The sequence below is a fragment of the Lampris incognitus genome, chromosome 18, assembly GCF_029633865.1.
Source record: "Lampris incognitus isolate fLamInc1 chromosome 18, fLamInc1.hap2, whole genome shotgun sequence".
Classification (NCBI taxonomy): Eukaryota; Metazoa; Chordata; class Actinopteri; order Lampriformes; family Lampridae; genus Lampris; species Lampris incognitus.
In genome coordinates, this window is record NC_079228.1 from 21,197,632 (window position 1) to 21,210,907 (window position 13,276).

General features: G+C 41.1%; 1 protein-coding gene across 1 annotated transcript in view; it reads left to right on the plus strand.

Moving 5' to 3' along the window:
- The window catches only part of calcr (calcitonin receptor), a 68,220-nt gene that overhangs the window by 53,193 nt on the left and 1,751 nt on the right, over positions 1-13,276 (plus strand). Inside the window, exons 10-15 of the mRNA XM_056298298.1 lie at positions 1,628-1,754; positions 5,239-5,392; positions 8,650-8,710; positions 8,983-9,049; positions 10,750-10,968; positions 11,236-11,277. Coding sequence (XP_056154273.1) covers positions 1,628-1,754; positions 5,239-5,392; positions 8,650-8,710; positions 8,983-9,049; positions 10,750-10,968; positions 11,236-11,277 — 670 coding nt within the window. The remainder of the gene's footprint in view (positions 1-1,627; positions 1,755-5,238; positions 5,393-8,649; positions 8,711-8,982; positions 9,050-10,749; positions 10,969-11,235; positions 11,278-13,276) is intronic.

The window sequence follows — 13,276 nt, forward strand, 5'->3', positions numbered from 1 at the left end:
TTGTGCATTAATTACTGTATGAATTTTTTGTTGACTTCATGGGTTTTTATTAACTCTACCCAATCACGAGACTTATAAAACTAGTGATCTAACTTGAGCAGAGGACACATTTGCATGAAATATATGAAAATATACGGAACACACTTACATCACAGTTTTACTAGATATTGCATATCCATATAGTGCGCAAAATCAAATGTGAGTATCAGCAGCATACTGATTTTGATGATAGCATTTGGCTGAAAGTGGTGTTGACTAATCCTGTTGCAGTTCCCAGCGAGGACACACACTTAGGACCGACCGGCTGTAGCTTATTTTACAGCATCATGATAGCAGTTCGATTTATAATCTAAATGTCACACAAAGATTTCTTGTGAAAAACAACTAAAGCTACAGCGCCACATCTGAAGGGAGCCATTTTTCAACAGGATCATTATTTTGCCGTTTACGTTCACATATTTAGCAGCCAGTCTCAATTTTAGGGAGCTTTCAATTACTTTTTGGGGGGGATTTACTTGTGTTGTTTTCTGTTCTACAAAAGATTTGTTGTTTTATAGTACAGATCACAGATAGAGCTTTGTTACATCTAACAACTCTATTAAATTGTTAGAAGCCAGATAATTTGTCTCATCTTCTTAAATTCTGTGTTTACTGCATCAGTGGCAAGGGAAAAAAAGTGTTTATTTCTCGAATAATACACTGTCATTTTACACAGCAGATGTGGTTTGGTCGCAAAATTAATTACTTTTCAATCTGAAAAAAAAATCTTGTGTGATACTGATCTCTTTTTTGAAATCATTTGGCATGTACTTCTTTCGGAAAAGAAATTCAAACACAAACTGATTCTTAGTGACTGATTGTGATATCAGTGAAAAACAACTGTTCACATCACCAGCGTCTCCCTCTCGTCCTGTGCCACTGTAGTTATAACCTGTAATAGCAGAATTACTTGGCGAAACCTTAAGGTAAAATTTACATCGAAATTATCATCGACTGGTTTCATTCAACACTTGTGTTGCATTTTTAACTCTTATAAACTTCTCGGTGAAGCCTCCAAACTCCAAAGAACAAACGCTCTTTTTTTAATTTCATCACATTTGCCCATTTTCTTTGTTTATGACTTATATAACTACACCTATGTACACATTGAAGTACTTGTGTTATTGTCATGTTTTGCATGGATGCAAGTCAACATCTTACAAGAAATCATCAGCTGTCAATACAGCTACTTGGGAAAGAACTCGGGAAACAGGATTGCACTGTCTCATAAAGAATTTACTTGACTCACTGGATTATTTTGCTCCTTATTTGTTTGAGCACTTTCCCTACTGTTGAGTGTTTCTTATATATATATATATATCAACACGGATACAGGAAAAAAGATTTTAATGCATAGCAGTACAGGCTGCAGCTGATGAGAGCGAGACGCATGAAACAGGCCTGTACTGCTATGCAATAAAATCTTTTTCCCTGTATCCGTGTTGATATTCCGCTCCTCGTTAGTCGAGCACGCAACACCATTGACGGTTTCGGAAAAAAAACGCTGTATATATATATGTAATTTATTTGTGTGTGTGTGTGTGTGTGTGTGCGCATGTGTGTGTGTATCTGACATCTCTGCTCACAGGAGTCTGAGCTGCCAAAGGATCACACTGCACAAGAACCTCTTCTGTTCCTATGTGCTCAACTCTGCCCTCACCCTCATCTACCTCATCGGTGTGGTCAGCAATCCTGAAGTAGTGGGCAGAAACCCGGTGAGATCATCTTTCCAATATTTCTCTCAATTGTTGGTTGACCGATACACAAAGGTTAGCCTTCATCCTGCCATGCGTGCACCGGCAGCAGGAGTGGAAACTCTCCCTCTCTCCATTGGAGCGACGTCGCTGTTTGTTTACGAGCTGGAAGCGGCTGCTTCACAAGAGGTTTGGCTCAAAAGTAAATATCCCTGTCAGAATTACCCCAGCCCACCTCCCACCCCCACCCCCACATTGCAGAAGGAATATGACCAAAACAATTCTGGCACATTCTAACAAAATAAGTAAAAGGTAAAACAATTTATATGGTTTCTCTATTCCTCATATTTCCTCATTTTAAGAGTTAAAATAACACTTAAACTTTGTCATTACTTTTTATAATACTTTAAAACTTGGACATTGTCCACATATGGGGGGGTAGATCAATTAATTTGGCTGTAATCCAACACGCGTGCTGGTTTTGAGTATTATGGAGTCATACTGAGTTCTGTTATAGAGAATTATAGAGATGAGACAAGTAATATTTCATAGACTTGTATAAAGATGGATGCATGGTTTTATGTATTGCGACACAAATGCACTCCTTACATTTCTGATCATCAGGGGAAAATAATGGGGAGCCTGATGCAGCACGCCTGTAAATACCGTGATCGACTCTTTAATTCATTTGACGTCCAACACGTTTAGTCATTGAAGGTCCTCCAGATTTTAAGACCTTAAAAAAAAAGTAGCGATACTGAACAGGTCTTCATTTTAAGAGTATACTAAATTTCATCTTAGCTCATTGTGCCATATCGTGACATTATTATACTACGGACAAACATTGCCCAGAGCTATTGCTCTTTTAGTGAGTCTTCTGTCAGAGTCCTAAAATACTGCCGCTGGAGCTAAGTCGAATTTCAGAGATGAATTCTTTGAAACACGAGGTCTGTTAAGGTGAAGAGGATAAATCTGTCTCCATGGAATTCCTCCCTATCAGCACTGAACTAAAACTTAAGTGCTACTTTTCAAGAAACATCTTATTTTTTAATCCTTTAAGGAAATCAAAATAATGAAAATAACCCCGGGCTTGGGCCGTTGACTTGGGGATTTTGCAGAAGTAAAGCTCTCCATTTACAGTATGCAGACTGGGACAGCCAAAAGGGCAGCGGATACCTCGGAGGAAAATTAAAAACACTCAAGCTGCTTAGATTCGCTGTTATCGAACGTGGTAGTTTTACAAATTCTTTTAAAAAAACAAACCGTTGCGGAATTGATCCTGAATGACTTTCACAGTCAAAGAGCCTCCTCCATCCAAAACGTGTGTGTGCATGAACACAAAGAATAAAATATCCAGATGTTCAAAGTGACACATGCAAAAAAACAAAAAAACTGAAGATATTAAAAAAAACAAAAACAAATTAGGATTTGGGAGTTGGCATACGAAGCATACAATCCCATTTGCCCCAGCTTGCTTCAGACAGCTTCTATAAATGTTCTTTGGCCAGATAAAGCACCAGAAAAGCCCTGGCGACAGAAGAGACTCCAGCTGAGTCTGGGTTCGATTCCCAGCTGAACTGCTGCTGTTTTTTCTGATACATTCCCCAAACCTGTCTGACGTGTCCTCCCCGGAGTGTTTATTCAGATCGCCCTTCCAAACGTATCCAAGAACCAAGCGAGAATGACTGAATAAATATCCTTATATCTACATATACACATGGAAATATATATAAATATATATTAATTATATCTATGTGTGTATATATGTATATACATATATATGTATATGTGTATGTATATACATACACATATACATGGTTTTATATATAGGCCTGTTTCGTGCGTCTCACACTCATCAGCTGCTAATGTTTAACATTAGTAGCTGATACATAGCATAATGCATAGCTGTACTGCTATGCATTAAAATATTTTTTCCTGTATCTGTGTTGGTTTTATATATATATATGTGTGTGTGTGTGTGTGTATATATACATGGAAATATATATTAATTCTTTTTCAATTTCAAGAGTCTCCTAGTCCTCCATCAAAACTTCATTTTTGAAAGCCGTCGCTTTCAGAGGCTGCGCCATGGACGTGAGCTTAAAACGTTGCTCGATGTCCAAACAACACTAGTCTGTATAGCCCCGCTTTTTGGAAGAAAGGATGAAAAGGAAAATCATGACCATGGTCGGTTGAGTTTCTAATGTGCCTTCAGAGGGACATTTTGACATTCTGTGATGCCAGAGTTTGACTTATGGTTCAGTATTCTGTGCCAGTGATTTAGGGTCGGTGAATTTCTGTGGGGAGATTTGCTCACACAGGAAAAAAGACCCCCCCCCCCAAAAAGAAGAAAAGAAACAAGCTCTGGTGTGTTGATAGGGGGACCAGTTTGGCCTGCCAGCAGTATGGAGGAGTGACTCTCCAAACCTCAGGTCAAACCAGGGAGGAGAGTGAAGACACGTAATACACGCCTACATATTCTATACAGGCTTGATTTACAAGCCAGAGAAGTATGCGTAACCTTACCGCACCATCACAATGGGCTGCGATCAAGCTGAGGTCAGCTGAATCAATGTTGAATACAACAAAGAGAAGGACAAATAGTATTCAGCCTCTCAACAATGACTGAACTGTCTTCCTGCACACGTAAAAATATTAGTGTCTCTGGAACACATGCTCGCTCCAGGTAGGATTTGCAAAATAAGAAAGGGAAAGAGCAGAGGAGACATATGGCTAAAAGTTTAGAGGTAAATGACAGGCATGTCTTTTTAGCAGCGTAAGAAGACCTCTGGGACAACAGGGTAGTAGCTAATAGCAAACCCAGTGTCTCTGAATTATATCTCTACTCATCCTTTTTGATGGAGTGTTTTGACCGGGAAACATAACTCTAAATCTCAAATTATTGGCCAAAGGCAGGGCAACAGGGAATCTCCATCAGAGATCTTTTCATGTTTTCATTCAAATTGAATACTCTGAGGTTGGAGGATATCATCAAGGGGGTGTTATTATACTGTAATAAAGGAGCTTATAATAATGAACAATATCGCGATTATTAGTGGAAATCCACTTAGCTGCTTAACTGCACATAGTCGTTGCACTATGTTGTTATGAAACCAACATACTAATTTCCTTGCACACGTGCCATAATGACTCTTTGGAAATAACATAATGACGCCCTTGTGATGGTGTATGTTTTACTGTATATGGCCTGGAAAATATAAAGCATAATTAAAAAAAACTTAAGAGGACATTGTGTACCAATAATCCATTCTTCTCCATAGCATGAGACTAACAATTAAAGCACGCAGTATAGTGAAAAGCATCCATCTATCTATCTATCTATCTATCTATCTATCTATCTATCTATCTATCTATCTATCTATCTATCTATCTATCTATCTATCTATCTATCTATCTATCTATCTATCTGTCCATCTATCTGTCAAATTCCATAAATGTAATCTTAAAACTCCAACATAAATACCGCTTCCTATTTCTGCTACAGGTAGGCTGTAAGGTGTTGCACTTCTTTCATATGTACATGCTGGGTTGCAACTACTTCTGGATGCTATGCGAAGGCATTTACCTGCATACGCTCATCGTGGTGGCCGTCTTTGCAGAGGAGCAGCATCTTCATTGGTATTACCTCCTGGGCTGGGGTAAGTCAATCTGCCCAACCTGCGGTAGCACATGACATTTAAATTTTAAAGAAAAAAGAAAAAAGAGTACATTCCATGTACGCTCTTTTTGTGTATTTGGTCAGAAATTTGTCCTCACTTAGCGCTCTACCCGATCAGCTTAGCTTTGAATCGCGAAGTATTTCTGATCCCATTTAGTTGCCTACAGTTTAACTTAACTGAAAACTTATTTCTGAACATGCATTTCAAAAGCTACATATATGGTTATTTTTAAGAAAAATATGCCAATATCACAAAATTCTTTAGAGACTATAAATGATACGGCAAACAGACTGTTACAAGTAGGACTAGCAACTCCAACCCAACCTTGGATGTCTGCTGCACCCTGCTGTAATTCATCATATTTATTTGCCTTAGTCTCACTGGATGCACAAAAGTGATCATCAAAGGCTCAAATATCCTTGAATTGCTTTTCAGCTTGTCAACAAGGTGGGACACAAGCCACTGTCCATGAATTCCTCATAACCCTTTTCGTACATCAAACCTGCCTTGTTGACAGACTTATAGGACCTCTATTACATACTGGCGACTCTGCCCTGGTTTTCACCCTGTTCCCAGCAGAAGTGATGGGATCAGTAAGTGGGTATTATAAGTGATTGTATAGCCTTCATTAAAGGAGGAAAAGTGACCCTGAGGCCTGTATGTGTCATGTTGCTATGCTGGAATAGAGGACAGCCAGTCAGTTAGCGAGGTCCATCTGTGGCCAACATGCTGCAGCGGCTCATTGCAGTCTGAAAATGGACCATGCATCAAGATTCACGTGTTTATGGCTAGGCTAAGATTAAAGCCAATATAAACCTAACCTCTACTGCACTGTTTCCAGACAGGAGTCGGAATGAGACAGGTCTATCCAAGCACGTTGCCCATCTGGTGTTGCTGTTAAGCTTGGAAAAACACAAATAAGACATTTGGCGAAACCGGTTGAAATCAGGGTGGGAGACCCTTTTTGCCAAAGCTGCTTGGACTTCAGTTATTCTAAAACTGTGCAACTGTCACAGCAGATGCTAGTCAAGTTTTAGACAACATATCATAATTTTGTGTTGCTGTGGCACAAATTGCTTAAACTATCAATGCTGTTTGAATCATGGTCCTTTAGATAGATAGACAGATAAATATATCGATAGATACTTCATTGCTCTCTGAGGGGAAATTAAGGCATTACAGCAGCTCACATCACACACAACATCAAAATAAGTGATAATAGAATAAAATGGACATCTAAGAACAGTCCAGTATGATTTAACATCTCCAGCCTGACTCTGATCACCCCGATCGAGCCAGCCGGAGGAGTTGGACAGCCTTATTGCGGCAGGCAGAAAAGATTTCCGATAGCGCACCTTAGTTCAAAGCGGTTGTAATAAACTGTTGCTAAAGGAGCTTCTCTGCTCTGCCACAGTATCATGTGGGGATGGGAGGGATTGTCCATAATGGTCTTGGCCTTGGCCTTGGTTTGGTCCTCATCCTCCTATTGGCTACCTCTTCAGCAGTGTCCAGGGTGACACCTAGGACAGAACCAGCTTTCCTAATAAGCTTGTTCAACGTCTTCGTGTCACCCTCCTTGATGCTGCCCCCCAGCATGCCACCACTGACTCATAAAGCATGTTCAGCAGAGTTCTGCACATGCCAAAGGACCTAAGTCTCCTTAGGAAATGAAGCTGGCGCTGGACCCTCATGTAAAGGACATCTATGTTATCAATCCATTCCAGTTTATTGTCCAGGTGCACCCCCAGGTACTTGTAGCTCTGGATCACCTCCATGTTCTCTCCCTGGATGGAGACAGGAGACAGGGGGACCCCAGTCCTCCTGAAGTCCACCACCATCTCCTTTGTCTTGCTGATGTTTAGTAGCAGGTGGTTGTGATCACATCACTCTACAGAATTGTCCACCAGTTCTCTGTACTTGGTCTCCTGGCCTTCACTGACACATCCCACATTAGCAGAATCGTCCAAGAACTTCTGCAGATAGCAAGTATCTGTTTTGTGTCTAAAGTCCAAGGTATAGTGTGAAGAGAAAGGGAGCCAGAACTGTCCCCTGGGGGGACACCTGTGCTGCTTACCACCCAGTCCGACACACATCCCTGCAGCCGTACAAACTGTGGCCTATTGGTCAGATAGTTCTTAATCCAGGAAACAATGGGGGAGTCCACTTGCATCCTCAGCAGCTTATCCCCATGTAGTAAGGGCTGTACAGTGTTAAATGCTCTGGCGAAGTCAAAGAGCGCTGCTGGCCTTATGTAAATGGGAGTTAGCTCTGTGTAGCAGGTAGATGATGACATCATCCACACTGTCTGCCTGGTAGGCAAACTGCAGGGGGTCCAAGGATGTCTTCTCCAGGGGCCTCGTCTGTGCTAGCACCAGTCTTTCCGTGGTCTTCATGATGTGGGATGTCAAGGCTAGTCATTCAAAACACTGGGGTTCCTTTTCTTTGGTACCGGTACCAGGCAAGATGTTTTCCACATTGATTAGGTCTTTTCCAGACTGAGGCTCAGACAAAAGAAAATTTTATCAGGAAGTGTCAGACCATCTTAAACAAATTAAAAAGCAAAAGCTGTCCCTATAACTCCATCGATGCTCCTTTCTTTTTGAAGAAAGACTATAGTATTACTACTCATGTGGATCCCTGGTGGCAGTGATTCCTGAGACTACCTATTTGTGTGAACTCCCAAAAAATGCATCTTCTCTTGGAAAAATCTAGCTTGCTCATTGTTTTGATAGTGCACCTCTGTGTAAATCATCAGGCCAACCAAACAGAGATGATGTCCAATATTCCTGTAGTCGTTTTGCTGAATGAAATCAAACAAGTGTGAATAATTTCTCTAAGAGGAAGTAAAATAGCAGCTTGAGTAGTTTAGAGGCTGAGTGAGCTCAGGGTGTGTCAGTTCAAACTAAAAAGAAGACATGACCTGTGATAAAGGAAAACACTACTGGTATTGGGATAACCATGGCTTTTGGATTATTTAGCTATACTCAAATTATTTAGCAATAGAGGGAATGCTGCTATATAATTTATAAGATTTTTTTTGGCTGGTGACTGTATGAAACAATTGCTGAAGTGCATGTAACTGAAAGGTTACACAAGTTGCTTCTTAAAGTATAGGTCAGTATACGGGATATAAAAGTATAATTCTACACTGCACCCACCTTTGAACATTAAAACAAAGGGATTGAAATAAATTAACTTCAAGACCTCATATGGACACCATCTTTTCCTTTTCCAAGGGTTTCCGCTAGTGCCCGCATCCATCCATGCTGTGGCAAGAAAGAAATATTTTGATGACAAGTGAGTAATTTTCTCCAGTCCATTTGAAAAACAGTAGATGTTTGCACACGTGTTTGTGTGGGTGTGTGTGAGTCAAGTCAAGTCAAGTCACAATATCGCCCAAAATCACAAGGTAGTCAAGAAGGGCTTTGAGTGATGTGTGACAGTGATGAGTGTATTAAAATCCCTTTGAATATATATGTGTGTGTTTGTGTGTGTGTGGTATGTGTGTGTGTGTGTGTGTTGGACAGTAGACTAGACAGAAGTTGACTGATATGTTTTTCCTCCTGCAGCTGTTGGATGAGTGTGGAAACCCATCTGCTCTACGTGGTCCATGGACCCATCATGGCAGCGCTTCTTGTAAGGCTCTCATTGCTCACAGCTTGTCCTGACACTGAGTAACTAACTGGTCCAGTCCTCAGCAATGGGGTTCACTTCACTATCAAAAATGTTCACCCATTCTTTTGACCAGCAAAAGCCACTTCAGGTTTATGTGACTCAATGGTTACACATATAATAATTTGCAGTAATTTTACCATCTTTTTTTTGTCTCTCAAAAAGCTGCATATTGATTTCCTATTTGAAAGTCATTTCAGTCAGGATAACTCACGTATTTTGAAGAATGTTTATTTTACTTAATTTTGGATGGCAATATGATTTTTAGTTTTAAAGAGATAGTTTGGATTTAGCGGCACAGTGGCGCAGTGGTTGGCGCGGTCGCCTCACAGCAAGAAGGTCCTGGGTTCAAACCCCGGGGGTAGTCCAACCTTGGGGGTTGTCCCGTGTCGTCCTCTGTGTGGAGTTTGCATGTTCTCCCCGTGTCTGCGTGGGTTTCCTCTGGGGGCTCTGGTTTCCTCCCACAGTCCAAAGACATGTAGGTCAGGTGAATCGGCCATACTAAATTGCCCTTAGGTATGAATGTGTGTGTGTGTGTCAGCCCTATGTGATGGCCTGGCGGCCGGTCCAGGGTGTCTCCCCACCTGCCGCCCAATGACAGCTGGGATAGGGTCCAGCATCCCTGAGACCCTGAGAGCAGGATAAGCGGTTCAGATAATGTATGGATAGTTTGAATTTATAGACAAGGAGGGGGTATGAGTTACTCACTATTTGTGTTATTGAATCATGGACATTACCTTGGTTGGCAATTCCCGAGCTGGCTGTTATTCCCAGCAGTGGGCACAAAAGCAAACAGCAGCGAATGGAGAAGCCAATAAAACCATTTCAAGCCATAACAAAACATGCAAAAAAATCTGCCAACCATCCACAAAACGGTCTCCTCTCAATCTTGGAACTACTTTTAGTTGTTGAAGAAAGTTGATGTATTACCACACACTGGATCCTGTTCACACTTGCGTATCACGCCACCGATCAGTTGTTTCATAGAGAACATGAGAAATGTGAACAGGCTCCAGTATGCAGTAATACACCGAGGTGCTTCAACAACAAAAAGTAGTTCCAGGATGAAGAGTGGTCTGAGAGGCGATTTGAGCATCAGAAACACCTTGAAAATGTTGTAATGTTTTGCAAATGTCTAACAGATTTTTTTTTTGTGTGTCATTTTTTTTGTTTTATTATGGTTTAAAATATTTTTACATGTCCCTGTTTGCCGATGTTGATTTTTGTGCCTGCTTACTGGGACAGGCAGCCAGGTCCCTGACCATGGGAGTTGCTGAACAAGGTCATGTCCATGCATCGATATCACTATTTAGGTAAATCGTGGGTAATCATACTAGCTTATGTCTATGAATCTGACCTATACCTCTAAATATGAATGAATCTGCTGTATGCACTTGCTACACATATTACCTGGAGCACAATTCTGAAAAGAAGATCCAAACAGGCGGCAGGTGGGGTGGATGTAGGTGAGCAGTTGGCCCAGCAAACATGCAAAACAGCAGTATCATAATACCCCATAATAAAGTTTAACACCCCACCCATTTGGCAGGGATTGGTGTATGGCAGAAATATAGCTGAAGGTGACAAGGTTAGCTTGTCATCAAGAGCATTACAACACCGCCATTACTCATGCTGTCTCTTGTATATATATATATATTTTTTAGGTGAACTTGTTCTTCTTGCTGAATATTGTTCGAGTGCTGGTTACCAAGCTGAGGGACACTCACCGGGCTGAGTCCAACATGTATATGAAGGCAGTGAGAGCAACCCTGATCCTGGTGCCGCTGCTTGGGATTCAGTTCGTTATCTTCCCCTGGAGGCCGGAGAACCGTCTAGCTGGGGAGGTCTACGACTACATCATGCACATCCTCATGCACTACCAGGTAGGTGCGTTATCTCAACTATCAGGTAGGCAGTCCAGTTCATTTCCCCCCAAGGTATTGTGCTTAAAATCTAAGTGGGTCCTTTACTTAACTGGCCAAGAAAAGCAGGAGGATATCTTTATCTTATAACAACAGACTAGTTCATGTTCAGAGGAGGATCATGAAATGGAGTCATATTCAAGTCCAGTGCCTTCTATGAGAATAGTATAGTTGTAAAAAATTGTTGCATGTTTCTAATTGATTTGCTTATTTTGTTTATTTTGAAAGGGTTTACTGGTGGCAACAATATTCTGCTTCTTCAATGGGGAGGTAAGCATCATCGCAATTTTCCACAAAGGGTTCTTTACATTAATATAGTGTGTATTTCTAACAGGATGTTGGTCCCACACAAACATACATTAGCTATAGGACATCATACTTTTTTTTTGTTCTGCGTGCAAGATAAAACAACCCCTGGAAGAGGACTTGCGGCTTTGTAAAGGCCTGTTTGTACAAGACACTCTGGGGCTGTTCGGTCACAGAGCAATAAATATCTCATTGTTGATGTCATGCATGAGGACATTTTTTGGGTCAGTACTTGGGCACCTTATGGACCTGTGCAATAAGAAGTGACCCGTGAGCATGGCTCTGTCACCCATGGGTCCAATTTAGGGTTGTTGTTCATCATTGCGGGATTTTATGCTTTCGTAGTATGTTGTATTATTATTACTGACTCAGACAAATAAAACAGCATCAGGTTTTGAAGCATGAGGTCGTTCATTTCCTCTGAGATTAAACTCGTGGCAGGGGCACGAGTGATGGGGTCATGTCAGGTGAAGAGTAAGACACAGTTTATAAATGGCTCCTCGGTTTCCAAGCCCAGCTGGAAATTCACTCTCCTCTCAAGCCCTCCTGTCACCCTTTCAAACCCTGTCTGCAGCTGTTTGACAGCGAGCATCCTTGACCTGATTCAGACATCTCGCCAAACGAATGAGGTTGATTTTCATTATAAGCACAACCCTGGGGTTTAGTGCTGTTTTGTTGTGGGAGCAGTTCAGCGCTGCAGACTAATTTTGGGGGACAAATTCATTATAACCAGAGAGAATATCCAAAGGCAAAGTCCTCCCAGTGAGTGATGTAGGATAAAATGAGGTATCTTTGGAGAGTCCGTGGGTTGTGTACCAGCCACAGCAACCTGAGAGAGGCCACTCGTCTGAATATGAGCCAAGAGGGTATTTTCATGGCACAGTGATTTATCTTAGGCTCAGGATTAGGAAAAACATGTCCTCTCTTGAACATGAGAATATGCAGTTCTCATGCTTTTGTTGAAGGGGAACAGTGTGATATTATGATCTGCTGATTTTATAGCTAGAAAAAAACATTTAATCATGAAAATTTTAGGGCAGCTGCTTGGGTTGTTTTATCAGACCTAGATAAAAAAAAGAAACGCAGTGGGGGCGAGACTTCGATTTGCATGAAATCAAAACATAAAGGAGGGCTGCAAAGTTATAGAGATTTAGGGAAAAGGGGGAAAAACAGAAGTTAGCAGCCTGTAGTCATGTTTTATACATCGGCATCATTTTATGAGTCTGCAAAAATGGGTCAATTAGCTTATGTAAGGGGTTCCAGTGTTCTAATTAAGAAAAATAAAAACCTGAAAAATAAATAAATAAATAAATAAGTGGTACATGTGCAAAAAGCCAAATCTAGTTTATGGGGAATAAAGCGTACACTGACACATGCTAATTGTTATGAGGAATGACAGTGTGTGTTTGTCTCGCCTGCATAACGGCTGTTTCTGTCCTCTTAATCAGGACATGGGTTGTTTCAGAGCCTAGGTTCAGTTCTCTTTTTGAAGTGCAGGGGACAAACTGCACAGACCCTCCCGGTTTCTTCAATGGATCCATTGTAAGATGCGCGGTCTAAATGGGAGCCGAAAAACCCTGGGCTCCCTTTTGTCTTGTTAAAACAATTAGTCCCCCGACGTCTGATATCATTTGCATCATTAGATCATAATTTCACCAGTGTGTCCTCACATACCCTCGATAATTAACGCAGTACATTTAAGGAGATTACAGAAACCAATAGCCTAGTTACCGTAGTGCTTTTGGAGGTCTGCAGATTTATGCCGATTCGGTTTTCGTTTCACTAAACGGTGACCCCATGCAGAATAAGCACACCGGCTCCGGGTTATATCATCGTCCTGTTTTCATTGGACACTGCTGCATTTGAGACATCAGCATTTTGCCGTTACATGGTCATGTCTGAAATTTTGTTGAAAATGATGAAATCTGAGGGGTTTTTTTTTGCTGCTTAAACTAAGGACATC